The 27,966-nt window shown below is 45.4% G+C and overlaps 1 protein-coding gene across 3 annotated transcripts in view; it reads left to right on the top strand.

Moving 5' to 3' along the window:
* The window catches only part of ELF1 (E74 like ETS transcription factor 1), an 86,574-nt gene extending 60,484 nt beyond the window's left edge, over nucleotides 1-26,090 (top strand). For all 3 annotated transcript variants that reach the window (XM_087967585.1, XM_026679365.2, XM_087967586.1), the window contains exons 3-9: nucleotides 4,936-5,110; nucleotides 10,896-11,003; nucleotides 14,507-14,662; nucleotides 15,722-15,805; nucleotides 17,195-17,387; nucleotides 19,345-19,818; nucleotides 24,295-26,090. In XM_087967585.1, coding sequence (XP_087823711.1) covers nucleotides 4,936-5,110; nucleotides 10,896-11,003; nucleotides 14,507-14,662; nucleotides 15,722-15,805; nucleotides 17,195-17,387; nucleotides 19,345-19,818; nucleotides 24,295-24,952 — 1,848 coding nt within the window. In that variant the 3' untranslated portion in view covers nucleotides 24,953-26,090. The remainder of the gene's footprint in view (nucleotides 1-4,935; nucleotides 5,111-10,895; nucleotides 11,004-14,506; nucleotides 14,663-15,721; nucleotides 15,806-17,194; nucleotides 17,388-19,344; nucleotides 19,819-24,294) is intronic.
* The last annotated feature ends 1,876 nt before the right edge of the window (nucleotides 26,091-27,966 follow it).

Below are 27,966 nucleotides of genomic sequence, written 5' to 3'. Positions count from 1 at the left end.
TTTGCCAATGGTTGGAAAAAAAGGAGATTAAGCATGTAAATTTGTATTGTTAAGCAAATTAAATACCCAGACATTCAGATGTTTATTAAGCACTAAGAAATGTATTGAATAGAAAATCAATAAAAAATCAACTAAAAAAAAGCCAATTGATGAAATGCATCAGTGATATGACAGCTTTCCATTTCTTATTGGAAGAACTGGAAGCGGCCACAGGAATTTGTCAAATTGTTTCTTGCCTGCCTAAGTCACAAATTTAAAGATTTGTCCTGACAGGGAAATGATAAAGAGTCTTAATAACAATTTTCTTAAAAATGATGTCTAGAAGTAAGCAGCACCGAAGAATGAGTGGGATGAGAGCAAGGAAGTTATTTCACTCTGACCTGAAAATTATTTTTATGCAGCAGCTTAAAAAGTGGGTTGTTTTTTTTTTTGCAACCACATCACATTGCTTGACCTATATTCAGTTTATAGTGCATCGGTATTTCCAAAATTATTTTATGTCATTACTAAATTGGGTAGGTCACCTTTGATGTTTGTCTTTTAATTTCCTTTTGCTAAGTGAAGGAATTAGTATTTAGGTCAGTTAAATTTTATTTTGTTTCTTTTAGCTCACTTTTATCCTACTTAAGTTAGAGATTTGCTGCAATATTTTTTCCACTTATGGGACAGAAATATGTTTTTTGTTTGCCTTCTTCCTCCTTGGGTGCAGAATATAGATTATTAGATCTTGTCACATCCAGTAAATAACCGTCAGATTCCTGAGAATGTCTGTAATGCTTGCAATTTTTCAAGAATTTCATCTGGATCTTATTTTAAATCCATAAATCTAAATAGTGAGTCACCATGTTTATACTAGATCTCGAGTATTAATAGAAGAAGACATCATTAAAAAGTATGCAATTCCCCCACTTTTGTTAACTCATCCTGCTTCTTGTTTTTAAAATTGGGGTTAAATAACATTTTTCCCCCTGAAGAATTCTCAAGACATTTAAAATAATGCACCCCTTTTAAGCCATGTGTTTGGGATCCAGCATTTGCTCCTCCTCCCCCTCCCCCCCCCATGGATATTTTCCAAACTAGCAATTTGGAAATGAAATAACGTCCCATAAGGATATCAGAGCCTTTCCGAAGCTGTTAAGTGGAAAGTTCACCCTCTTAAGATACATATTGAGCAATATCCTGAATATAGTCCGGTGTCCAGAGTGTATGAACCTACTACAGGTAGTCCTCGACTTACAACAGTTCGTTTAGTGACCGTTCCAAGTTACAATGGTCACACGATCCAAATTCAGATGCTTGGCAAACTGGCTCATATTTATGACCATTGCGGCATCCCCGGGGTGGTTGTGTGTGGGGTTTCACGTGTTTCCCCTTTTGTGACCTTCGGATAAGCCAAGTCAACGAGGAAGCCGGATTCACTTAACGACCACGCTCCTATCTTAATTATAGTGATTCACTTAGCAACGGTGTGGCAAGGAAAGTGGTAAAATTGCCCCATTTTTATGACTTTTCTTGCCTTGGTTGTTCAGCGAATCACCACAGTCGATAAGTGTCAGAGCGTTTGCAGCTTGACTGCCATTATGAGATAACCCAAGAGCAAAACCTAGAACACAGAGACTTAGACATTTAACAGCGGTTTATCTACAAGACAGTTATATACAAAATATATATGTGGTAGGCAAAAATACCTTACAAGCAATCAATCTTCTTAACTCTACACGGAGAACTCTGCAATGAATACTCAACACAAGGAGAGAGAACCACACCCTCTAATGGCTGCCTCTTATATAAACACCTCTTAAAGGGATCTTTAATCCCCAGTCTTAAAGGGAAATACCCATGCTATGCTGAATCACCTCTTATTGCATCAGCCAGATCTGGCAGCTGTTCACTGCTGGTCGGCTCTTAAATCCCAAGACCCTTAACAATAAGTCAGTAACCCGATCGTTAAGTGAATCCATCTTCCCCTGTTGACTTGGACTTTCGGAAGGTCGCAAAGGGCATCACGTGACCCCGAGGACACCGCAACCGTCGTAAGTACATGCCAGTTGCCAAGCTTTTGAATGTTGATCATGTAATCGTGGGGATGCCAGAAAAGTCATAACTGGGGGGGGGGGAAAAGGGTCGATAAACAAAGTGATGTAAGTCGAGGACTACCCATACTGGAAGACACATGTTCAATGGACGTAACTTGTGGCCTTTGCTCGGGGATTTTCCACATACCGGCCAAGCCAACGTCACTCATGTAGATCTGAGCTACATGTGGAGACCGGTGGAAGTGCAGGGGAGTTTTGAACCCATGGCCAACCTCCAACCGGTCACTGTTTGGAGGAATGCATTGCTTCACCCCGGCTTGCTGCAACCTTTCTTGTTTCCGTGTGGTCGTCGTGGCGGTGACTGCTGTCTTCCTTCGCTTCCTGTCAGAGGAAGTTCTGCTTGATAGAACTTGTTCAAGACTAATTTTCAAACCTGTCTAGCTTTTTCTCAGGGACGACTCATAACTTACGGCGAATTACTGCCACTCCGAGTTTCGAATACGTCGTTAAAATTGGGAAGGAGGGGTCCTGGGTTCTCTCTGAACTGGGTAGTTTTCTTGCAGACGTTTCATGACCCAACTAGGTAACATCATCAGTGGTAGAAGGGAGTGGGGTTTAGAGGGAGGAAGAGGAGGAGGAAGAGGAGGAGGGCTGGCGACTATGGGGTCCTTGCTGGTTTTCTTGCAGACATTTCGTGACCCAACTAGGTAACATCTTCAGTGCTAGAAGGGAGTGGGGTTTACAGGGAGGAGGAGGAGGAGGAGGAGGAGGAGGAGGAGGAGGACTATGGGGTCCTTGCTGGTTTTCTTGCAGACATTTCATGACCCAACTAGGTAACATCTTCAGTGCTAGAAGGGAATGGGGTTTACAGGGAGGAGGAGGAGGACTAGGGGGTCCTTGGTGCTCTCTGAGCTTGCTTGTTGTCCTGCAGATGTTTTATGACCCAACTAGGTAACATCATCAGTTGTACCAGTAGGAAGGAATGCTGTTTGTTGCCCATTTATATTCTGCTGTCTTGCCTGCCTGTGTGTGTGCGTGTGTGAGAGAGAGGGATTCTTTGGTTGGGCTCTTTACTGATGGCCCTTTGGCAGTTCCTTGATTGGGGTATTGTTTGCTTGACTCTTGGTCTGAAGTTGACCCTGGAATTAATCTACGCTGATCTGGGGGCTGATTGTTGGTGGAGAGGAGCTGGAGTCTTCTTCTGTATTAGCTGGTTGATTGTCCCTTTTGCACAGTCTACAGACTATGGAAATGGAAATGGCACAATGATGATGACTATAATAATAAACTTGGGGGCCTATATATTATCCCAGCACATGGGGGTTACCTTTTTGACCTTGGTAGATCTAGGAAAGCTACATCGAGTTGGATGGTTTGATGAAAGACAGTTTGGTGAAGGTACCAGGCTAGAAAGCAGTGAGTTCTAGTCCCCCCTTAGCCATGAAAGCCAGCTGGGTGGCTTTGGACCAAGAGTTGCCAAGAGACTGACAGTTTGAACAACCAATCAGCCTTCAGAAGTTGTGGGTGCTCCAACACTGGAAGTTTTTAAGAAGAAACTGGACAGTCACTTGTCTGGAATGATATTTAGGATGTCCTGCTCAAGCAGGGGGCTGGATTAGAAGACGTCCAAGGTTGCTCCCAGCTCTCTTATTTTGTTATTACTAGAATACAGGTATTATTTGTGCAATCTCCTCCTCTTCCCCCCTTCCTCCTCGTCTTCCTCTTTGCAAACCCCACTCCCTTCTAGCACTGAATATGCTACTTAGTTCGATAAGCTCTGTGATGACCCAAAGAGGCGTGGCACAAAGGCAACCCAGTCAGATAATCACTAGGAGTCCCTTTATTAGCTCCAACTTTGCCCCCAATGTCCTGGTTACCTTTTGGCTGGAGAAAAAATCCCAGGAACAACTTTTGGCTGCCGAGAATCAAGTCCAAAATGTGGTCAACAAAAACTGTAACTACAAGTCCAATCAAAGCAAAATGAGGTAATTAGTCCGGCAGGGCAAGAGAAGGAATTCCAGACGTGAAGGAATGTCCGTAATTCAACATGGTTGGGAGGACGCCAGGAACACAGATAATCAAAGTCCACACAAGATAAACTCAAGTTTGCTCCCAGCAGCTGCCACACTCAGCTTGCATCTATTTTAAACTCTCTTCCCAGGTGTGCCTAATGAAGGGAATCAGGGCCCTTTCCTCCCCCGTAAGCCATGCCACCCATGTTGCTCCCTTCTCTGTTCCTCCTTGCGTGCCCTAGGATGAAGAGGGGGTGGGCCTGGGTCTTCCTTTGAATGCCCAGCTGAACTTTGCCCTTCCCCAGTTTCCTCCACAGCCAGCGGAGCCACACTCCGATTCCCTGTCAGTTGCTCATCCTCATCGGATTCAGACTCTAAGGGGGGGTGGCATAAAAAGGTCAGAGAGCATAAGGGACCCCACAGTCTCCTCCTCCTCCCCCTCCTCCCTGCAAGCCCCACTCCCTTCTAGCACTGAATATGCTATTTAGTTGGATAATGAAACATCTGCAAGCAAACAACCAAGCTCAGAGAGCACCAAGGATCCCACAGTCGTCTCCTCCTCCTCCTCCTCCTCCTCCATCATCATTTTTAAATTCTACATGAATATACTCCTGCAGCTCTTGACATGCCTCCCCGTTCGTAGGTCAGTGAGTGATTCAGCAACCGACGTAACAGAGGAAGCGCAGATCTACCTATACAGCCACAAAAACGCACAACATCGGTGTTCCTTTACCTAGAGCCGAACCAGCATGACTTTGTATTCTTACAAAGCCCTTCTCTTTCTCCGGCTGATGCTTGAAACCCGTGTCCGTGTTTTAGTAGTGCCTCGCTCCTTCCTTTCCCTTCCCTCACGTTTTCTTTTGCGGCCTCTTGTTTTTCCTGAACAGCTGGGCGATCCTTCCATCTTTCCCGCGGTCATCGTGGAACATGTGCCGAGCGCCAACCTCCTGAACAATTACTCGGGCCTGTCTTGCGTGACGGAACCTAGCGACATGATAACGGAGAATTCCCTGGACGTGGCAGAGGAAGAGATTATAGAAGATGACGACATCACCCTTACAGGTGTGTGTAGAAACTTTCTTTTTCCATTCCAGGTGAAGACACCATGACTCACTAGGTGTGGTGTGCATCCGAGCCAAAGTTGTGGTTTAATGACTTGGATTATCATCTTTATTTGGGTACTTGAAATGATGCACACCCACAGGTGCTTGTATTCCGTACGGTTAAAAGTCTGTAGAGATTCACAGTCATCCAAATCATGGTTGTCCTAAAGCTGATGGACAACCATCACCTTTGGGACAACATAATGGACCAAAGTTGGCAACTGGACTTCCTTGTTGTTGTTTTTTTCTTTGAAGACATTTCGCTTCTCATCCAAGAAGCTTCTTCAGCTCTGACTGGCTGGTGGGGAATGGAAGGATTTGTGTTCCTTGCAGACAGCTGGTCATTTGCATCCATATTGAGAGTTGTTGAGGCCACTTGGAGGTTTGTCTGTGTCCTCAGGGTCACCTGAATAGTGTTTATGGTTCCTGTAGTCTGCCCTTTTTCTGGAAATCCATACATCATTTGAAGGGTGTTCATCCCAAATGGCATAGCTAAAAGTCTGTAGAGATTCTCCGTCCTCCGTCCATGGTTGACCCAAAGGTGTTCCTTCAACAGGCAATTGGAATTTTGTGGGTTTTTTTTTCTTTTCAAGATATGTTTCACTTCTCATCCAAGAAGCTTCTTCAGTTCTGACTGAATGATTGGAAAATGGAAGGATTTATATTCCTTGCAGACCGCTGGTCATTTGCATCCTTTTAGAGGGTCATTGAGGTCACTTGGAGGTTTATCTGTGCCCTCAGGGTCCTCTGAGTAGTGCAAATGGTTCCCGTAGTCTTCATTTTTTTTTCTTTGGGAGATCCATTCTTACTCCCACCCCATTCAAGGGCGTTCATTCCAATTTGTATAGCGAAAAGTCTGTAGAGACTCTCTGTCATCCAGGTCATGGTTGTCCCAAAAGTGCTTTTTCAGGAGACAACTGGACTTTCTTGTCAACTACTCTCTAAAAAGGATGAAAATAACCAGCTGTCTGCAAGGAATATAAATCCTTCCATTCCTCACCATCCAGTCAGAGCTGAAGAAGCTTCTTGGATGAGAAGCGAAACGTCTTCAAAAGAAAAAAAACAAAGAAAGTCCAGTTGCTTCCTGAAAAAAAAGCACCTTCGGGACAATCATGACCTGGAGGACTGAGAATCTCTACACTTTTAGCCATACAATTTGGGATGAACCCCCTTTGAATGGAGTGGGAGTAGGAATGGATCTCCAGAAGAAGAAGAAAAAATGCAGACTACAGGAACCATTTGCACTACTCAGGTGACCCTGAGGACACAGAGAAACTTCCTTCTAAATAGTATTTTCTTGGTGTGCTCTTAATAATATATTTTTAGATTAGTGAACCCTGTCTTGGTAACCTTAAAATCCTCCACCACTGGCTAGTCAGTAGGAAAATAAAACAGACAAGGATATTTATTGATAGGTTAAAGTGAATAAGTTGTTTATTGAAAATATTTTTAGCATTTTGAAAAGAAAACTACATATCCATCAGCTTGAGCCTCCTTTCCCGCCCCCGCTTCTAACAGCAACTAGACAATCCATGACTTGTTGGGTCATCCTTCCTGAGGTATTTCTTTACCTCTTTGTGTAGTTGAAACAGGCAGTTGCTGCAACAGGTTTCTAGAGGTGTTAAGGATTGCAAACAAAGAAAACAGCATTTTGAAAAATAGAAGTCATTTTTTGCTCTTTGCCAAGAAAAAAAAGGAGGGAAGGAGGGAGAGAGAAAGGAAGGAAAGAAGGAGAGGAAGGAAGGAGGAAGAGTGGGACGGGGCAGTAGGGGAGAAGGAATGACAAGAAGGAAGGAGGGAGGGAGGGAGGAAAGAAAGGAGAGAGGAAGGAAGGAAGGAAGGAAGGAAGGAAGGAAGGAAGAATGGAGGGAGGGGGTGAGTTAGGGGAGAAGGAATAGCAAAAAGGAAGGAGGGAGGGAGGAAGGAAGGAAGAAAAGAGCGAGCAGGCAGGGAGAGAGGGAGGGAGAAAGGAAGGAAGGAAAGAGGGAGGGAGGGAGGAAGAAGGGAGAGAGAAAGGAAGGAAAGAAGAAGAGAGAGGAAGGAGGAAGAGAAGGACAGGGGAGTAGGGGAGAAGGAATGACAAGAAGGAAGGAGGGAGGGAAGAAAGAAAGGAGAGAGGAAGGAAGGAAGGAAGGAAGGAAAGAAGGAAGGAAGGAAGGAAGGAAGGAAGGAAGGAAGGAAGGAAGGAAGGAAGGAAGGAAGGGGAAGGAAGGAAGGAAGAAGAAGAGGAAGGAAGAATGGAGGGAGGGGGTGAGTTAGGGGAGAAGGAATAGCAAAAAGGAAGGAGGGAGGGAGGAAGGAAGAAAAGAGCGAGCAGGCAGGGAGAGAGGGAGGGAGAAAGGAAGGAAGGAAAGAGGGAGGGAGGGAGGAAGAAGGAAGGAGAGAGAAAGGAAGGAAAGAAGAAGAGAGAGGAAGGAAGGAGGAAGAGAAGGACAGGGGAGTAGGGGAGAAGGAATGACAAGAAGGAAGGAGGGAGGGAGGAAAGAAGGGAGGAAGATGGAGGGAGGGAGGAAGGAAGGAATGAACGAACGAACGAGGGAGGGAGGGAGGACTACCTGTATTAAGCATGAGATCATCACTTTGTAAAAGTTCTCTATGCTTATACCGAGGAACCATATTTGCCCACTGGGCCCGAGTGCTTAACTCTGCTTGCTTTGAAAAACAACAGAGTTCCATAAATCCATATTTATGTTCGTATTTTGCTTTTTTTAAAGAATGAAACTGAAGGTAGAGTTTCTCGATTTGCATGAGCCGAGAGCCGGAAAAATAGCCTTTGAGTCCTGAGGGGTTTTTACATGTATTATTCTGGAATATATTGCATTGCAGCCTGTTTGAAATTCTGCTCAAACTCGAGTTTGCAATACGATTCGGGTATTAACCTGTTCAAAGGACAAAGACAGATTAACTCCAGGAGGCGATGCAAATTCATTAAGCGAGGCCTATCAATTTTGGGATGACAGTCTCTGTTCCTGTTGGTTCAGAATTCCCGTGGTTTCCGTGTGGTGTCCTTGCTACAATAACTTATTTATTTTTCTCAGATCCTTAACCTTTATTTTTATTTATTTTTTAAGTCAGCGGTAATGCGGATTTAAGATCCTTTCCTTTTGCGGTCAGGAAGTCTATAAACAATATCCCGATAGCATTTCAGTGAGCCTATCAGATAATTAGCTGGGAGCGGTGTGGTGGCCTAGAGGTGGAGCCCTCGCCTCACGATCTGAAGGCTATCAGTTCGATCCTAGGTAGAGGCAGATATTTCTCTCTCTGTGCACACTGAGAATATATCTGCTGAACAAAACTCTGCCCTGGCAACAGGAAGGGCATCCGGCCAGTAATTACTCAGCTCCATTCAGCTGCCCAGACTCCACCTTGCAAAGGATTATGGGGTCGTTAAATGAAGATGATGATCAGATAATTAGCTGAAAGATGCGGTATGGATAGTCATTCACGTACGACCAAAACTGAGACCAAAATTTATGTTGTTCAGTGAGAAATTTGTTAAATCAGTCTTGCCCCATTTTACAACTTTTGTTAAGCGAATCACTACCGTTGTTAAGTTAGTCACCCGGTTGTTAAACGAACCTGACTTCCCCATTGACTTGGTTTGTTGGAAGGTTGCAAAGGGGATCCCATGACCCAGGGACACTGCAACCGTCATAAGTACATGCCAGTTGCCAAGCTTTTGAATTTAAATCACCTGACCTTGGGGATGCTGCAACGGTCGTAAGTGTGAAAAACGGTCATAAGTCACTTTTTTCAGTGTGGTTGTAACTTCAAATAGTCTGTCATGCCCCTGGTGGAGACTGACTCTGAGGGAGAGAGGAGGAGGAGCCCACAGGGAGTGGAAGTGTGGCTCTGGATGTTGTGGAGGAGGCTGGGGAAGGGCAGAGGCCGGCTGAGCAGTCAGAGGAGGACCCAGGCCCATCCCCTCTCCATCCTAGGGCACGCAGGGAGGAGAGGATAAGGGAGAGACATGAATGTTGTGGTCTACAGGGGAGGAAAGGGCCTTGATCCTCTTCATGGGCTGCAGCTGTGAAGACTGGTTAAAAGGACGGACATGCGTATGGGCCAGTGCTGGAAACAAAGCTTGGAAATATCTCTAGTCTGTCGTTCCTCTCTGAGTTTGGCATCCTTCCCAGTGTGTATTCCAGACATCTTCAAGTCCTTATCTTGCCTTGTTCCCTTAATTGCTTCAGTGTGGTTTGTGTTGTTTTTACTCTTTATATTTTATAGGCATTTTTAGTTTAAACGTCATTTCCTCCTTTTCATAACTGTTTGTGGGGGAGTTTTTTGTATCCAGTCAAGGATATTTGGTGCTTTGAAGCAAAGTGAAGGAATAAAAGGGGCTTCACCTGTTTTTGTGACTGTGTCTATTTTGTATCCCACCCTGGGTCATCACATGGTCACTAAATTGATGGTTGTAAGTTGAGGACTACCTCACCTGGAAATTCAACTGAAGGACCTTTGAATTTCTATATACAGCGCATTAGCTTTTATATTAACTCACTGTAAATTGAGTGTACCACATTATTTGGTCTTTGAGGATCTAATGGTCACTCAATGCAGTTAATCAAGTAGAGAAATAAAGTTATTTAACCATCAGGAGTGAGTTACATGGAAGTAGGTATGAATAATATGAACAAGGTAAGGGGGGTGTCTGAAAATCACGAATTGAGCTACGAGGTTGGGAGTCATGAACAATCTCTTTTGTGTGCCCTGGGATCCCTGATGTGGAACAGAGGCAAACTCAAAAGATGCTGCCATCGTGTTTTTTGAAAGAAAGACAAGACAAGAAGCTTCTTCGGTTCTGACAATTAGAATAGAATAACAGTTGGAAGGGACCTTGGAGGTCTTCAAGTCCAACCCCCTGCTCAGGCAGGAAACCCTATCCCATTTCAGTCAAATGGTTGTCCAATCTCTTCTTAAAAACTTAACAGATCTGATCTAACCTCTCCCTCCCTCCCTCCCTCTCTCTCTCTCTCTCTCTCTTTCACATACACACACACACACACACAGAGGCAGGGGTGGGATTCAAATTCCTTAACCGGTTCTGTGGGCATGGCCTAATTTGTGGGTGTGGCTTGGTGGTCATGTGACTGGCTGGGCATGGCTTATATGTAAATATTATAAATATTTATGTAAATATTGATATATATTTTTATATAAAAAAGAGCAATTTTTACCCAAAATCAGGCAAAGCAAGCAGGCAGATTGACTTGCTCACAGAATCACAGATTCATTCAGAGGTCTATGTTTCTGGCATCGGCTACCTGAGTCTGCACTGACAAATAGAAGCTTCAGTCCTAAGGAAGGTTCAGCTCTGCTTAAAAGCAGAGTCGAAGATCTAAAGATTAGCTAGAAAGCAAGAAATGCAACGATTTCCTGCTTTCTGGCTAATCTAAATCTCCCGGCACAGCAGAACAGCGGATGGTGAGGAAAAAAAGAAAAAATAGCAACTTAGCAGGCAAGTTTGCCTGGTAAGGAGTGAGCAGGCGGAGAGGGTTCCCGCGGGCCATGTGGGCGGCGCAGCCTCGTGTTCCCGAGCAGCCTGGATTAATTGCTTTGGGGGGTGCTCTGGGGGTGACATTTCTCTGCGGACCACCAGTGGGCCACGGATCACCAGTTGGCGACCACTATTCTAGGACATCCATGATCAATCTTGTATTGTCTCTTATCTGTCTGTTTGGGGAGGAATCCATTCGTTCACCTCTCTTTTATCTGCCTCTTCCTATTTCCCTGAATGTTAGTGGAAGCATCCTGCCACAATGGAGATGAGACCATGCAAACCATCGAAGCGGCCGAGGCGCTTCTCAATATGGATTCTCCGGGCCCAATGTTGGACGAGAAAAGATCAAGTAAGTCTCAAGCACCTCAGCCAGGACCGAAAATAAAATAAGAAATTCTGCGTGGTTTTGCAAAACTGTTGAGCAAAGACGTTGCAAAAAAAAGAAAGAAAGAAAGAAAAAAAGAACAACAACAAAGCGTTGCTTTTTAAGCAAATTCTCTGAAGAAGTTTGGAATGGCCTTTTTGTAAAAGCTGGGGAAGAAAATTCATTTGTTGGTATGTTTTTCAGGTTTCTAAGCATATCCTTTTCCATGGTTGTAAAAGCTGGGGAAGAAAAACAAGATTAAGCTCTTCATCTGCGTGTGGGTCCCCCCCCCCTTAATTTATATTAATTAAATTTCTTAAGCTTGGATTCCCATTTAAATTAATGAAATGTGAAAATGTTTATAGCATTGACTGGAGCGTGTTCAAATATTTAACGTTCATAAAACGCTTTTTCCCCCCCAACTCCTTTCCCTCTTTGCATTTGCAATTACATGCCTAAATTATTACTGATTCATTTATCTTTATTTTTGTTCCAATCCGCACATATTCACACGCATCAGTCGCTTCAGAAATTATGCATTGGGGGCATGATAAGGTTTTGAGTTCAGCCCTTTGTTTCCTTCGTACGCCAGCCAGAGTATCCCATGGAATTAAATTTATTTTCTCTTTTTTGAAGCAGCAAAGAATAAAAAACAAGTTACACGAAAGTTACTTTTCAACAATGACTTAGAAAATCAGAATTGCGTGTAGGACTACGATGAGGGAGATTTAAATTCAGTGTTCCTTCTTAGCCACGGAGTTCCCTTAGGAATTTTTTTTATTAAGTTTTTTTATTTTATATTGACAACAAGTCCATCTTTCATTTAAACGGTGTGTCGAATGGATAGATCTTGTGCTAGCAATTATAATTAACATACTTTCCTTGCCAAAATATCAGTAACACATTTTCTTTATAAACCATTGTCGCTTACATATTTTATCTTTATAACAACTCATTTCTCTATATATTCATCTACTCAGTTTTAACTTATTTATTTTCCAACCATTGATAAAATAGATCCCATACCATACAGTATTCAGTTTCTTCTTTTTCTGTCATTGCCAATATTAATCAATTCCTCTCTGTACATTCTAATATTTTCTTAATCACATTTCCCTCTACCGGAATTTTTCGCTTTTCCAATTCTGAACAAATACAATTCTAGCTGCAGTGTCAGCATTCTAGCACAACTCCATTCCAGCCAATATCTCTGAGACAGACATCTCTCAAAGGTTCCTTTTTTTATTTGGACACTAACTGGCACTAACTGTGGAGTCTCGAATCTGAAAGTTCCGGGCTTCCTTACAATAAGTAAAAACTACAAAATCCATCCCTGCGCCCATCATCACATCACATGGCCCAATCACCATCCGTCCCAAATTAGAATTAGAATTCTTGATTGGCCAAGTGTGATTGTCAGTATACATAAAAGAAAAGATACATTTGTCAAGAGTCAGATACATTCGTCAAGACTTCCTCTCACTTAGGCGCAACACAACCTGACCTTGAATCAGAAAAAGAATGTTTTTATGTCTAACTAGATATACTCCAATAAATTCCCCCCCTCCCACTTTCCCAGGCTCAGATGTGGCAGCGTGGGAGCATAGGATCGCAATACGGCATCCAAAGCTGACATGCAGTTTATACATGAATAATTAAATCTACTTTTTCTTTGCTATAACTCTCAGGTACCATCCTTAAAATGAATATTTCAGGTTTTAAATATATATATGTTGCTTTATCATTTGTGTGTACTTTTGTCCAATATCTTTTAGCTTCTGCGCATGTCCACCAGATATGGTAATATGATCCAGGTGTCGAGTTCCCTTAGGAATTTTGTCCCATCAGGGTCTCCTATACCCTATCCACCCTCAAGAGAACTATTTCTTAGGATAAAAGAATCCTTTGATCTCCCAAAGGAAAGATGAGATATGCACGACATAAATAAACGTAATACAGGAAATCCTTGACTTACAACCGTTCATTTAGTGACTGTTCTAAATTGCCACGGCACTGAAAAAGGTGACTTATGACCGTTTTTCACAGTTAAGACCTTTGTATCAGCCCCGTGATCACGTGATCAAAATTCAGGCGCTTGGCAACTGGTTCATACTTACAAGCATTGCTGTGTCTCAAGGTCATGTGATCTTCTTTTGCGACCTTTCCACTAGCAAAATCCATGGGGAAGCGGTTCTGACCCAAACCTGGTTCCAAGGAAACAAACACGAGACAAAGGTGACAGCACAACCTTTCAAATGATTCTTTACGAATTCTGTTCCTTCCCGGTTAAAAGGCTGTTTCAAACTAATTGCCTCTGATAAGAACGAGCCTTACCATGGTTGTGCAAGGCTGCCAAGAACACTAGATAAAGTTGCCAAAAACTATTTCAAACACAAAGAGTCTCCAAACACAAACTAAAAGAGTCTAAACGTCTGCAAGGCTTGAGTGCAAAAACTTCTTTGCTTCCTGCAAAGAACTCCGGTTCCTCAGCTGGCTTTTATCCCTTAAGGGAGGGGCCATGACCTTGCAGCCTTACTCCCGAGTCGCCCGTGCTGCTGCAGCTGCTCTTTCCTTCGAGCAGCGCTGCGCGCGCACACACACTGGGCGCAGGCTCCTCGGGGGGCCTCTTCCTCTCTGCTGCCAGCCTCCACAATCTCCGAAGGCAGCACTCAACTCTGATGGTCCTGGCCCCCATCCCTGCCTCACACGCAGGCCCCTCATTGGAGTCCTCGCTCTCCGAGACCTCAGCCGTCTGCATCTGCTGCCGGAGAACCACAACAGAAGCCACAATCCCTTAACCGTGTAACTTAACTCACCAGCTGCAATGATTTGGTTAACAATTCTGGGAAGAAAGTTGTAAAATGGGGGCAAATGTCAGCTTTGGTTTCAGATGCTTCCATGCTGCCACATCTGAGCCTGGGAAAGTGGGAGGGGAGGAATTCATTGGAGTGTATCTAGTGAGACATAACAACATTCTTTTTCTGATTCAAGGTCAGGTTGTGTTGCACCTAAGTGAGAGGAAGTCTTAACTTGGGACGGATGGTGATTGGGCCATGTAATGTGATGATGGGCGCCGGGGATGGATTTTGTAGTTTTTACTGATTGCAAGGAAGCCCGGAACTTTCAGATTCGGGATTCCCCAGTTAGTGCCAGTTACTATCCAAATAAAAAAGGAACTTTTGAGAAGATGTCTGTCTCTGAGAGATTGGCTGGAATGGAGGTTTGGTGGAACGCTGACAGCAAAACTCACTTAAGAACCCTCTCGCTTAACAACTGAAATTTCGTGCTCCATTGTGGCTGTAAGTCAAGAACTACCTGTATTTATTTTGACTTTTTTTTTATATCCATCGGATACAATGATTTTCGTTCATTGCTCTGTTTTGGGAGACTTGGCCCATGAAAAAACAAAACATCCCGCCGCTTGGTTGTTATAACCTCTCGTAGAATCTTTGCAAACGTTTAGTTACTTCTGTCGTTTTCCCCCGAAGCCCACGGGTTTGAAGCCGAGGATGACATGGAAGCTGCTCCTGTCACTCACGTGTCGGTCACCCTGGACGGCATCCCAGAAGTCGTGGAGGTTCATCACATCCAGGAGGCCTTTTCGGAATCGCCCAGCACCCCCGAACAACCAAAGAAGAGGAGAGGTACTGAAGATAGTAGAAAAGGGGGATACTAAAGGAAAGACTTTGAAGTTCTTGTACTTTACACGCAAGGGTTAAAGGACCCCTAGGAGCCCTGGTGGCGCTGTGGTTGGAATGCAGGATTACAGGCAGACTCTGCCCACTGCCAGGAAGTTCGATCCTGACCGGTTCAAGGTTGACTCAGCCTTCCGTCCTTCTGAGGTCAGGAAAAAATGAGGATCCAGATTGTTGGGGGCAAGAGGCTGACTCTGTAAACCGGTTGGAAAAACACTGTGAAGCGGTATATAAGTGCTATTGCTATTGCCCTTCCTTTCCTTCCTTCCTGCCCCTTCCCTTCTCTCCTTCCCTTCCCTTCCCTCCCCTTCCCTTCCCTTCCTTTCCCTTCCCGCCTTCCCTTCCATCCCCTCCTTCCATCCCCTCCTTCCCTTCCCTTCCCTCCCTCCTTCCCTTCCTTTCCTTTCCCTTCCCCCCTCCTTCCCTTCCCTCCTTCCCTCTCCCCTCCTTCCCTTCCCTCCTTCCCTTCCCTCCCTCCTTCCTTTCCTTTCCTTTCCCTTCCCTCCTTCCCTTCCATTCCATCCTCTCCTTCCTTCCCTCCCTCCTTCCCTCCCCTCTTTCCCTTCTCTTCCCTCCCTTCCCTCCCCTCCTTCCCTCCCCTTTTCCCCTTCCCTCCCCTCCTCTCCTTCCTTCCTTTCCTTTCCTTTCCCTTCCCTCCTTCCCTTCCATCCCCTCCTTCCCTTCCCTTCCCTCCTTCCCTTCCCTTCCATTCCATCCCCTCCTCTCCTTCCCTTCCTTTCCCTTCCCTCCCTCTTTCCCTTCCCTTCTCTCCTTCCATCCCCTTCCCTCCCCTCCCCTCCCTCCCTTCCCTCCTCTCCTTCCCCTTCCTTTCCTTCCGTCCCCTCCTTTCCTTCCCTTCCTTTCCCTTCCCTCCCTCCTGCCCTTCCCTTCCCTTCCCTGGTTTACTAAACATTGGGTAGAAAGAAGGACTTGACTGGTTAATGCCTTTTTCCTTTTCTCCCTAGTTCCCTTTAGGACATTCTTCTGTAACCGCTGCTTTCTTTGCAGGGAAGAAACCCAAGGTTCCTCGTCCGGAATCACCCAGCTTGACTCCAAATATATCTGTGAAAAAGAAAAACAAAGATGGGAAGGGTAAGCCCAGAGAGAGTTTCGGAAGATAACGGAGTGTTTGGGGTCCGACTCAAGAGTGGAGCAGGAGCCAAGCACTCACCGGATAGATAAGAAACGGCCTGGCTTTATTTAATACTCACTCCAGGGAGAGGAACTGCAAATGAATCCAGGTGCTTTCTGGCCTTCGATAGGGGAAGTGAGGCAGAGGGATCACAATAAATGAATGGTGGGGGGGAATGATCCCTGTTTAATTCCTTGGCCATGGCTGCCCTTCCCTCCTTCATAGCCTCCTCCTCCTTTTTTCCCTCCTCTTCTCTTTCTCCTTCTCTTTCTTCCTCCTTGTTCTCTTCCTCTTCCTCCTCCCTTCTTTTTTCTTGTCTTCCTCCTCTTCCTCTTCCTCCTCCTTTTTTTCCTTCTCCCCTCCCCTCCTTCTCCTTCTTTCCTCTCTTTCCTGCTCTTCCTTTTCTTCTCTTCCTCCTTTTCTACTTCTCCTTTTCCTCCTCCCCCCGCTTCCCCTTCTTCTGCCCCTTCCCCGCCCTTCATCGAAGGAACCCGGTCTGCTAAGTCTACCAATTGGCCAGGCAGATCCCGAGGGAGACAGATGGCACTCAAGTCACTAGGCCCTAAGCCACGGGAGGGTTTTAATAGGTGACTACCAGCACTCTGAAACACAACTGGGAGTAAACTGGCAACCAGGGCAGCTCCTGAAACAGAGGTATCGCATGGGCCTACCATCACCATTTGTGCCACTCCAGTGGGCGGAGATTATGTGGCGAGACTCTATGGCAGTGGTGGCTAACCTTTTTGGGCTCCTGTGCCAAAAATTGTGCGCGCGCTTGCATGCTCACACTCATGTGCCAGCACCCAGAAGGCAATGCACATGCCCCCACGCCCCCATGCATGCGCACGCAATTCCTACCCACCCACTCCGCCGCTCCCTTACCTGCACTGCGCCTCACAGCTGATTTCCGGCGGGTTTGAGGCCTTTTTAGGCCGCCCAGAGGCTTGAGGAAGGCTTCTGCAGGCTTCTGCAGGCCGAAAACTAGCCCCATTTTGTCACTTCCAGTATTGCCAGTAAAACAGGAAGTGATGAAACGGGGCTAGTTTTCAGCCTGCAGTAGCCTTCCTCAAGCCTCCGGGAGGCCGAAAAAAGCCTCAAACCCGCCAAAAATCAGCTGTGAGGCGCATGCATGCCCAGTGAGGTAGGTTTGCCTGCAGCTCGCGTGCCGGCACAAATGGCTCTGCGTGCTACCTACGACATGTGTGCCATAGGTTCACCATCGGCTCTATGGCATCAAGAGTCTGCAAAGATTACAGCTGTCTCTTTGTCCATCCTCCCCTTCCATCCCACTAAGGACATAACATAAGTTCTCTCAAAAGAGTTTTGATTTTTGGTTGTCTTCCTTTCAGGGAACACCATTTACCTGTGGGAATTCCTACTGGCGCTGCTTCAGGACAAAGCCACCTGTCCCAAATACATCAAGTGGACTCAGAGAGAAAAGGGCATTTTTAAGCTGGTCGATTCCAAGGCTGTGTCCAGGCTGTGGGGAAAGCACAAAAATAAACCGGATATGAACTACGAGACCATGGGCAGAGCGCTCAGGTAGGTGCATTGCTCGAAAAGGGGCCCCTTCCCTTCAACGCTAAAGCCTTTGGAAGCCTTTTAACCCAAGCCAGACCTCCCTCATCCAAATTCTACATCAACATTATTTGTACCTCTTGGTGCCACCTGTGTGTAAGAAGTACTGCTGCAGATACAAATTGAATTGTAGAACAAATTGGAAAGGTAAATGTTTATTCAGTAAAAGAAGACCCTGACTGATGACCACAACACAACTGAACCTAAAACTCATGTTGCTAAGCGAGACGCTCCTCCTCCTCCTCCTCCTCCTCCTCCTCCTCCTCCTCCTCCTCCTCCTCCTCCTCCTCCCCATCTCCTCCTCCCTCGCCTATCCCTCCCATCCTTCTTCTGCTTCTTGTCCTCCTCCTCTGCCTCCCATCCTTCTCTTTCTCCTTCTTCCGCTTCTTCTCCTTCTGCTTCTTCTCCTTCTCCTCCCATCCTTCTCCTTCTCTTTCTCTTCCTTCTTCTGCTTCTTCTCCTTCTCCTGCTGCTGCTTCTCCTTCCATGCCTTTTCCTTCACCCCCTTCTCCTCTGCCTCCCATTCTCCTCCTTCTTCCCCTTCTTCTTCTTTTTCTGCTGCTTCTCCTTCTTCCACTTCTTCTCCTTCTTTTTCTACTGCTTTTCCTTCTTTCACTTCTTCTCCTTCTTCCTCTCCTCCTCCTTCTGTTTCCTCCTTCTCCATAGAAGCTTCGGCTGGAGAAAAGAACCTTCTCTAGTTGAAGGAAGAGACTTAAAGCCACCCAACATCACTGACTCTACTCAGCTATTTCAGAACATGTAGACCCGTGATGGCGAACCTATGGCACGCGTGCCACAGGTGGCATGCAGAGCCATTTGTGCCGGCACGTGAGCTGCAGGCAAACTTACCTCACTGGGCATGCGCACGCCTCACAGCTGGTTTTTGGCGGGTTTGAGGCCTTTTTCAGCCTCCCAGAGGCTTGAGGAAGGCTTCTACAGGCTTTGCAGGCCAAAAACTAGCCCTGTTTCGTCACTTCCTTTTTTTCTGGAAATACCGGAAGTGTCGAAACGGGGCTAGTTTTCTGCCTGCAAAGCCTGCAGAAGCCTTCCTTGAGCCTCTGGGAGGCCGAAAAAGGCCTCAAACTGGCCGAAAATCAGCTGTAAGGTGCAGTGCAAGTAAGGGGGTGGTGGGGGTGGGTGGGGACGCGTGCATGCGTATGGGGCGTGGGGGGGCCGCGCATTATCTTCTGAGCGTTGGCATGCGAGCGCGAGCGTGCAAACGCATGCACAATTTTTGGCACAGGAGCCCCAAAAGGTTAGCTACCACTGATGTAGACAAACCTGCTCAAACGTTTTCACCGATCAATACATGCTTGGGAATTAGCTGCACATTCTGTAAATTCCCTAAAACAGTGGCCCCCAACCTTTTTTGTGCCGCGGCCTGGTACCGGCATCACAAAATGATCCGTGGCCCGGTACCAGCATCAGCACGCATGACAAGGCAAGGCGAGCCGAGCGACCGGCCAGCCAGCCGTCCCCCACTTCTCCCCGCCACCTTCAACTCCTCCTTTGTACCTTTGTCGATGGGCTTCGCTTCAGGACGGCTTCGGGACGGTCGCTCGGCTCGCCTTGCCTTGGGTGCTGAAAGAATCCTCGCGCCTTAGTTTCGTTCGAAGCCCCCCCCCCCCGATGAAACTAAGGCGCGAGGATTCCTTCAGGACCCAAACGCCGCTTTCCAACCGGAAAAGCTCACCCGGAAGCACTTTCTCGTCAAACAAGATGGCGGCACCCAGCAAACTGGCGGCCCGGTAGGAAATGTTCCACGGACCGGTACCGGTCCGCGGCCCGGTGGTTGGGGACCCCTGCCCTAAAAGAAAATGTTTAGGAAGTAACTTTTTTTTTTAAATTATTCACCTTTGAAGTGGATTCGTTTTGCCCTGTGGCTTAAACCCTTGGTGTGGTTTTTTCCTTGTTCACACAGATACTACTACCAAAGAGGCATTTTAGCCAAAGTAGAGGGCCAACGTTTGGTGTACCAGTTCAAGGAGATGCCAAAAGACATCATCTATATCGACGACGTAGATCCCAACTCCAGCCTAGACTCTCCGGATTCCTCTCTACTCTCCACCCCCGGGGCCAACAGAAGCCAAGCGGGCAAAGCCAAGGCCTCTTCCAATTCGGGCTCCAAAGGAAGTGGATCTGCCCCCCTTTTAAAATTGCCCTTCAACGCCAAGTCCGCCAAACTGAAGCAGCCCTTGGAGACTGTGCCCCAGCCCCTGCCTTCTTTGACCCCTGAAGTGCTGACGACAATGCAGTCCAGCCAGCCGACTCATCCTGCCCAACTTTATCGGACAGTCCATTTAATGCCGTCGGTGCAATCCATCCAGGAAGGGCACGCGGCCGTAACCGGTAACTTGCTGGACGAATCCCTGAATCCTTCGGTTACAAACATCAGGTAAGGAAAAAGCGAAGCGGATCTTGAAAAACATTGGGGAGATCTTTGGCCTGGCTTTCCCGTATCCTACGTGGTTTTTTTTTTCCTCGTCTGAAAAGCCTTTTGAGGTTTACAAACAGAAGACACGTATGCGAAAGGGGTCTTCTTGCTACATTTTGGGGTGTCATGCCCCAATCCGAGGAGGAAGACGAACAGCTGACACAGGGAGTGGGAGCGTGGCTTCGTTGGCTGTGGAAGAACCTGGGGAAGGGCAAAGTCCTGCTGGGCAGTGCAGGGGAGAGAGAGGACAAGGGAGAGGGAGTTCAGAGGAAGACCCAGGCCCACCACCTCTTCATCCTAGGGCACGCAGGGAGGAACCGAGAAGAGAGCAACGTGGGTTCCATGGCTTACGGGGGAGGGAAAGGGCCCTGATTCCCTTCATTAGGCACACCTGAGAATGAGAGTTTAAAAGATCAAGCTGAGTGCGGCGTCTGCTGGGAGTAAACGTGAGTTTATCTTGTGTTGACTTTGGTTATCTGTGTTCCTAGCATCTTCCCAACCATGTTGAGTGATTGCTGTGCCTTCACTCTGGAATTGTTGCTCCTGTCCTTTTGAATTAATTACCTCATCTTGCCTTGATTGGACTTATAGTTACAGTTTTTGTTGACCATGGTTTGGACTTGATTCTCTGCAGCCAAAGGCTGTTCCTGGGAGAGTTTTTCTCCAGCCTAGAAGGTAACCAGGACATTGGGGGCAAAGTTGGAGCTAATAAAGGGACTCCTACTGATTATCTGACTGAGTTGCCTTTGTGCCACGCCCCTTTGGGTCATCATATGAGGTCTCTCTCTGTGAAAAACATAAAGATATGCTTGGGTTCTTTTGTGTACAACTTAACCATGGAGATTCTCGGTCATCTAGATCAGTGGCCTCCAACCTTTTGGGCACCTTTGGGGACCGGTTCCGTGGAGAGAGGCTTTTCTGCAGCCCAGAGTGGGCATGGTTTTGCGTGCTGCCTGCATCCTGTGGATGGGAGCTTTGCTTGTTTTTGCAGCCCGATTTCTGGCATGCCATGACCCAGTGCTGGTTCACGGACCGGGCTTTAGGGACCTCTGATCTGGTTGTCCCAAAGGTGTTTTTTTTTTTTTTTAAAGGCAACTGGACAGGGTGGATAAAACACCAGAGAGCAAAAACAGCCTCCCCGGGCTCCGGAGGCTCTCTGGAAGTCAGAAACGGGCCCATTTCCAGCCTTCGTGAACTTCCAGGAGGCCAGTTTTTCGCCCTCCCTGAGCCCTGCACTTACCTGCATCCAAAACGGGCTGTGTGGGGACTCCTGGGAGGGGCGGGGTGGGGTGGGTGGGGCCAGCCAGGATTGAGATTTGGGGGTTCTCCAAACTACACAGAATCTTAGCTAGGGGCTCTTCTGAATCCCTGAGAACCCCCAGCGGCTCCATCCCTGATCTGCATGTGACAGACAAGAGGCTGCTCTTTTGAAGACAGGAAAGTCCACATTTTGGACAGAGAGGACCACTAGCTTGAAAGAGGGGTCAAAGAGGCCATCTAGGTTAAAGTTGAACAGCCCTCTCTTCAACAGAGGGGGTAAGACACCACATCACCCATCTCCTGCCCCCAACACAGTCCTTTCAGCACTTCCAAGAAGGCTGCACAGCCATTTGCACCACTCCGGTGACCCTGAGGACACAGATAAACCTCCAAGTGGCCTCAGTGACCCTCTAAAAGGATGCAAATGACCAGCTCTGTCTGCAAGGAGTCTCAATCCTTCCCTTCCCCACCATTCAGTCAGAGCTGAAGAAGCTTCTCGGATGAGAAGCGAAACACCATCCAGGAAGAAACAAAGGATGTCCCATTGCGTTGTGAAAAAAGCACCTTTGCCCCAAGTGTGCAAGGTGTGACGCAGGAATATAAATTTATACCCAGAGCACAGAGCAGGGAACAATATAATTCTGTAGCTGAAACCAACAGGAAATGAAGCCAGAGATTTTTCTAACACTCATTTTTCCGTTCTTTTTCTTTTTAATGCTCTTTCCTCTTAAGGATGGAGCTTGCATTAAGTAGACCACTGTTGCAAAAATTAAATTAGTCGGATGGGAGAGAGATCTAGGTTTGGCTAATTTTGGCAGAAGGGGGTTTACAGTAGCACGTCTCTTCTCCTAGCTTGGTCTAGCTAATTGAGAATAAAGAGCAGAAGAGCTAAAGAACAAATGTTCAATTTGGGGTTATTCAGAGGGTAGGCCATGCATGGTTGATTCCCCCTTTCCAGTGATTTTGACTTATTTCAGTGATCTAATCCAAATTATATATGAAAACTGCAGTCCTGGTTCTAATTTTATGCAGTCTTCAAGGATGGATGAGACAACGAGGAAAACATTCTAGGTAATCTCTTTAGTGATGTATATACACCACTTTGGCTACAGTTCCAGCTGGGGCCATCTTGCCTTATTTAAACATATTTTAAAATATTCTCTTTTCAGTAAAAAAATGAAAAAAAAAATGGCCCGATCCGATTCAGGGAATAATGAAAGAAGTTGAGGACTTAAGAGGAAAAAGAGATAAATCATTGCAAGAAAAAATGTAGGATGTGGCTGGAACTCTACAGGAGGGTTAAGTGTGTTTCGCCGTTCTAGCGGAGAGATGCAGCTGTCATGTCCCTTGATTGAAAATGGGTACACATTTTTCATTTTTAAAAAAAAATTCGGTTACAATATAAAACACAAAAGCAAATGCTAGGAAAAATAAAGGAGGGAAAAGGGTAGAAAAAGTTGTAGAGAAAAAGGGGAGGGGGAAAGAAAAGAAAAGGCATTTACTTCCAACTGGCTTTGGTGCAGTAGCTCCCAGTGCTGACTTTACAACAGGCTTACAAACTTTAACAGGACTTCATTTGTGCTGGGGGCCCGGCTTGAATAAATCATGATTCTCTTTCACAGTTTCAGAGCAGTTTGTGCTTCTGTTTTGGCCAGATCTAGAGTTTGCACCATTGAAAGCAGTCTATGGCCACCCAATTGGAGATTCCTGTCAATACCTCCATTTTGTTGAAGATGTAGTTTTCCTGGGAGGCATGATCTCAATTGGTCTCAAACAGGGGTGGTATTCTACTGGTTCAGCCCGGTTCGAGCAAACTGGTGGTAAAAACAGCTACCTGTTTAGCTGAAGCGGTATTTCTTTCTTTCTTTTTTTCTCCTTCATGATGACCAGCTGTTCTGATGATCAGCTGTGCTGGGATCCTCTTCAGTGTCTTACTGCTTCTTACTTACTACTTACTTACTTACTACTTACTTCACCCAGGAGGCTTCCCTGAGGCCCAGGAGGCAAAAAGGGCGCGAGGGTGTGTGTGCTGCGCCCTCCCCCAGTGCCCCTCAGGCTTCCCTGAGGCCCAGGAGGCAAAAAAATGGAGCGCCGGGGGTGTGTGTGCAAAAAAAAGAAGCCATTTTCATCCAGTCACACCCACCTAGCCACACCCACCTAGCCACACCCACCTAGCCACGCCCACAGAACCGGTAGTAAAAATATTTGCATCCCACCCCTGGTCTCGAAGTGCTTCATGACTCCCCAAAATAGAAAGCTACAACAAACATAAAAGAAGGAAGGAAGGAAAGGAGGGAGAGAGGGAGGAAATTAAAGAGAAACCAAGAAGATGGTTCCACCTTAATGCAGGCCTCAACTATTAATATTACAATACATTTTGTGTTGCATAATAGTCAAGGGAGGTCTCATACTGTCAGTCCTGCCCCAACTTGGTCTCTTAGGTAAGAACGACCTTCAATTCCATTTGGAGTGAAAGGTTTACTTTCCTAAAAGCCAAGTGGATTACAGCGTAGCAAACCCAGAATTGAGATTTGCGTGCCAAAACTTTCCTGGTTATTTTCCCCCTCTTTGTTCCTTTCCCTCGCTGGTCTCCCTCATTGTCCAATCCTATTCAAAGAAAACGTTTTGGGAACAGTCTCTTTGACTGGGCGGTACGGAGCTGCGTACGATGAGTCGTTAGCTTTCCCCCCATCCCGCTCGGTCCCTGCCCTCCTCATAGACTGACTATCACCTAAAAAAAATACTTCTTTGGTCTTTTTAGTTGCCAGCAGAAAGGGAGTGGGGGAAAAACAGTGCATTCCTTAAATGGTTCAGATAATTGCTAGGCAGCCGAAGCTGTTGGCACGCAAGATTATTACTGGAGAGCATGATTGATGACTCTTGGCTATGGATGTGTCCCATTGGAGAATATACATCCAGGGGGTGGGGGGAAGACCAGGTTCAAGGGTGAAAGGAATGATGTTTCTTAGAGTCGGCTGCATCCACGTAATGCCGACATGGTCACTCCCAATAAATCATTTTTTTTTTTTACTCTGAGAGATGCAGCTAGAGACTTAGGAGACTTTGAATGGGGTTGTATTGTCAGAGCCTTGACAGCAACAGCCAGGGAACGCAAAGAGCAAGTCTAAAAAAAAAATAAGGCAGTTCTGACCTACATTATTTCTCTTACTTCAATAGGACCATCCAAGCCTCAGGCCAGGTTCCCGTCGTGGTCTCTCCCGGAAACCAGCAACTGCACACCGTAACACTCCAGACAGTGCCTTTAACCACTGTGATAGCCAGCGCGGATCCGACGTCTTCGGCCGCCCCCCAGAAGTTCATCCTGCAAGCCATCCCATCATCGCAGCCCGTGACTGTCCTTAAAGAGAACGTGGTGCTGCAGTCCTCCAAGCCGGTCTCCCCTCCGTCGTCCATCGTTTTCAGCCCGGCTCAGGTCCACCAAGTCCTCACCAGCAACGTCCAGACCATTTGCAACGGGACGATGAATGTGGCCTCCTCCTCCTCCTCCTCCTCCCCGTCTTTCAGCACCGCCACCTCCGTAGTAACTTTTACGCCCGGCAGTTCCCACGCGGCCGCCGCTCAGCCCTCGTCCTCCTCCAACGCCGTGATCACGTCAGTGATCAAGGCGCCGGAAACCAAAGCCGCCGTGATGCAAGGGACGGTTAAATTGGAAGCCGACAATTCCGCAGGGGGGGAAGACGACCAACCCTCGGAGCCTAGTTTCCACCAACAGCCGTTCGTCGTCATGGTCTCCACTTCCAACGGCTTCCCGCCTGCGGTACATCACATCAAACAGGAAAGCGAACACTTCGCGCCGCCGAGCCCTTACGAGTAAACAAGAAGAAACTTGGAAAAAATTTTTTTTGCTCTTTTTCCTGAATGTGATGGGGAAAAAAAAAAAACGCCTCCCACCAATGGTGTATATAACTTTTGATTCCAAAGCCAGGCATTATAAAGCTACCTTTTTTATTTTTTAATTTTTAAATTTCTCGAATTATATTTTAGAAGTAACGCTGTAGAGTTGATTTCCAGCTTTGTCCTTTCCTCTGCCATATAAACTATGATGTGTTTAAAAAAAAAAAGGCAAGCATGAAGGAACATGCAGTTAATCTTTTCTTTTCTCTCTCTTTCTCTCTCTTTTTTGATCACTGTCCAAAAATTCTAAATTTCTTAGACTTCCTGTATTGTTTGTCTTGTCTTGCATAATAATGTAATCAGTGCTTTCAAGCAATAGTTAATTTCAGGAGGTTTTTTTTTTCATGCCATTATTTGGCTCTTTTTTACAAAAAAGGTAAATTCCAAAGATCTTTTTACTCAATGTCCTTAGAATATATTTTGTTTTATATGGATATATAAAGCAGCGGGCGATTGGATCTTTGTTCGTTCAGTTGCCTTTTGCCCCGTTGAGAAATCATTTTGCAAAGAAAAGCATTTCCCTTCTATCAATAAGATATTTACCACCACTTATGCATTCTATTTACTATATATTTTCTATTCTAATAAGGACAATATATAAAGTGGCTCACCAAAAACGGGAGCTGTCACTACAGGTGCAATTGTTTTTCAGACCACTTAAAACCTTTTGAGGCATAAAGAAATGTGCTGGTTTTTGTGTTTTTTTTTTGCAATTATTTTTATAAGGAAATAAAAAATAGAAGTTATATGGGACTTAACCCGAGTATTTTGAGATTAAAATATTTCTACAAAATACCTTTTCTATTGTAAATATGTAATTTAATTTCTCAAAAAGATTTTTTTCATAAAAAAAAGATATTTCCATAGAGCAATATTTTATAGATACAGATAAGATCATTATGTTTAGAGTTCTAAAGTTTTACGTATCCATGTATTGGGGAGTAAATTTGTATTTAAAAGGAAAAAAAAATTAAATTGTGGGACGGACCTCTTTGAAGCTGTTTCCTCTTTTTTGTATTTTAATTGGTTTATCATGAAAATAAATCAAATACAACATCCTGGTATGTTTGTCTTTCTCAGTCTGAAATCTGATATTGTGGTAGGCATTCATAAGTTATCGCAGACCTGTAATAAAATACCCTGTGCAAGAAGGAATCAGATTTAAGATACATAAATCTTTATTATTTTGGCCCCGCCAAAAAGGCCCTTAAGTTATACTTTTGTTGTTTAAAATCAAGCCAAGCTAAAAATCAGGTGTGAGAATTTAAACATAAGCCATAAGTCTTGGGAGCTGGCAGTAATGGTTTGGTAAATAAATTAAGCATTTGCTACATTCATCTCCAATCTACTTTGCATATATTAAATAATTTAGCATCATGTTTAATAGGATCAAAAAGGGCTCAACTATTTCTTAACTCCCAGGAGCTAAAATATCTTGCAGAACTGTACATCAGCTATCTGTATATCCTATCTCAGTAAGTACAGCTAACAAGTCCAGAATGTATGAAGTTACTATTTCCACCATAAATGAAAATTTACACGCACAGCACACCACACACACACACACACACACACACACACACACAGAGAGAGGCTTGAAAACATACTTGTTTTACTCCTGGCCTTCTTCTCATTCTTTCTCTTACCCGGAATAAATGCGTACATTGCTGCAATAATACAGAATTAAGCTGTATACAGTATCTATTTCTAACCTTAAAATAGTTTTTTCAGAACAACCTGAATATCTAGATTGGAGCTATTGCTAAAAAGGGCAGGTTTAATGTATGGAGAAACTTGTATTGAATAAAAAAATTGAATATTCTATGCATCATGGATTGCATTGCTTGCAAATAACAGCATTGAGGTTTAACCCTTCAGCACCCCATAATAGATTATTAATGTAATTTCTCAGGGAAGCAATAACGCCCAAGTTCGTGTGTCCTCTGACAACATTTTAAATAATAACATCCCAGCAGATATCCTGGAAATTACAACACCCACTTTATCATTTATTTTACTTATGAAATTTCTGCACCGCCCTTCTCACCTAAGTGACTGTGGACAGCTGACAACAACGATAAATTCATGATAAAACAACCAAAATTGCACTTTATGATAAAAGGGTAAAATAATTTAAAGACTAGACTGTCAAAAAATGCCCGTTAACAAATATTTACCAGTCTCCACAGTGGATTTCAATCTCTCTATATAAAAGCGAAATGCCACTCACGCATCATCACAAAATCTCCAGAACCATAAAGCCTACAAACTTGAAATTTGGCCCGTATGTCCCTCTTGGCTTCTAGGGGCTCACTAAGAAAGGATTTTTCAAAATGACCACCGGAGCATTAGTATTTCCTATATTATTATTATTAACACGCTCTGATTCTAAGGAGTTTTATTCCCACTCCCCACCTGAAAAGAAATCTCTTCCAAAGGCAAAACACAAGCAGAGGAGTTTCAGTTTTAGTCTCAGAGCACCAAGCAGCTTGAGTACAGAACAGTTGAGTTAAGCCACGCCCAGGCTCCTTGCTGTCTCCTTGCTTACCCAGCAAATACTGTTTCAGTTTCCAAACAGCCCTCAACTCTCACACACTGATAGGACGCTAGCCAGGTGAATACCCATGGATGCTGGTAGGCAGAGGCACAATCCCCCCCCCTTATTTTCCTCCCCAAAAACTAAGCCCGGGCCACATAGTTTCGTAGCAAAACATGGGTATTGAGCTAGTTCTGTATAATTGCACCTTTGCAAAAATGCACATGAAGGCAGCACAAGAAACCATGGATGCGAATTTCTGTGGAGCTTCTCAGTGCTCCAGGTCATGGTTGTCCCAAAGGTGCTTTTTTCAGGAGGCAACTGAACTTTCTGGTATTTTCTTTTGAAGACGTTTTGCTTCTCATCCAGGAAGCTTCTTCACCTCAGAGAAAGTCTTC

The sequence above is a fragment of the Notechis scutatus genome, chromosome 5 (assembly GCF_049901735.1).
Source record: "Notechis scutatus isolate UNSWTSFEM ecotype Mainland chromosome 5, rNotScu1.2, whole genome shotgun sequence".
In the NCBI taxonomy this organism is placed as follows: Eukaryota; Metazoa; Chordata; class Lepidosauria; order Squamata; family Elapidae; genus Notechis; species Notechis scutatus.
This window is presented reverse-complemented; position numbering and strand designations above follow the sequence as displayed.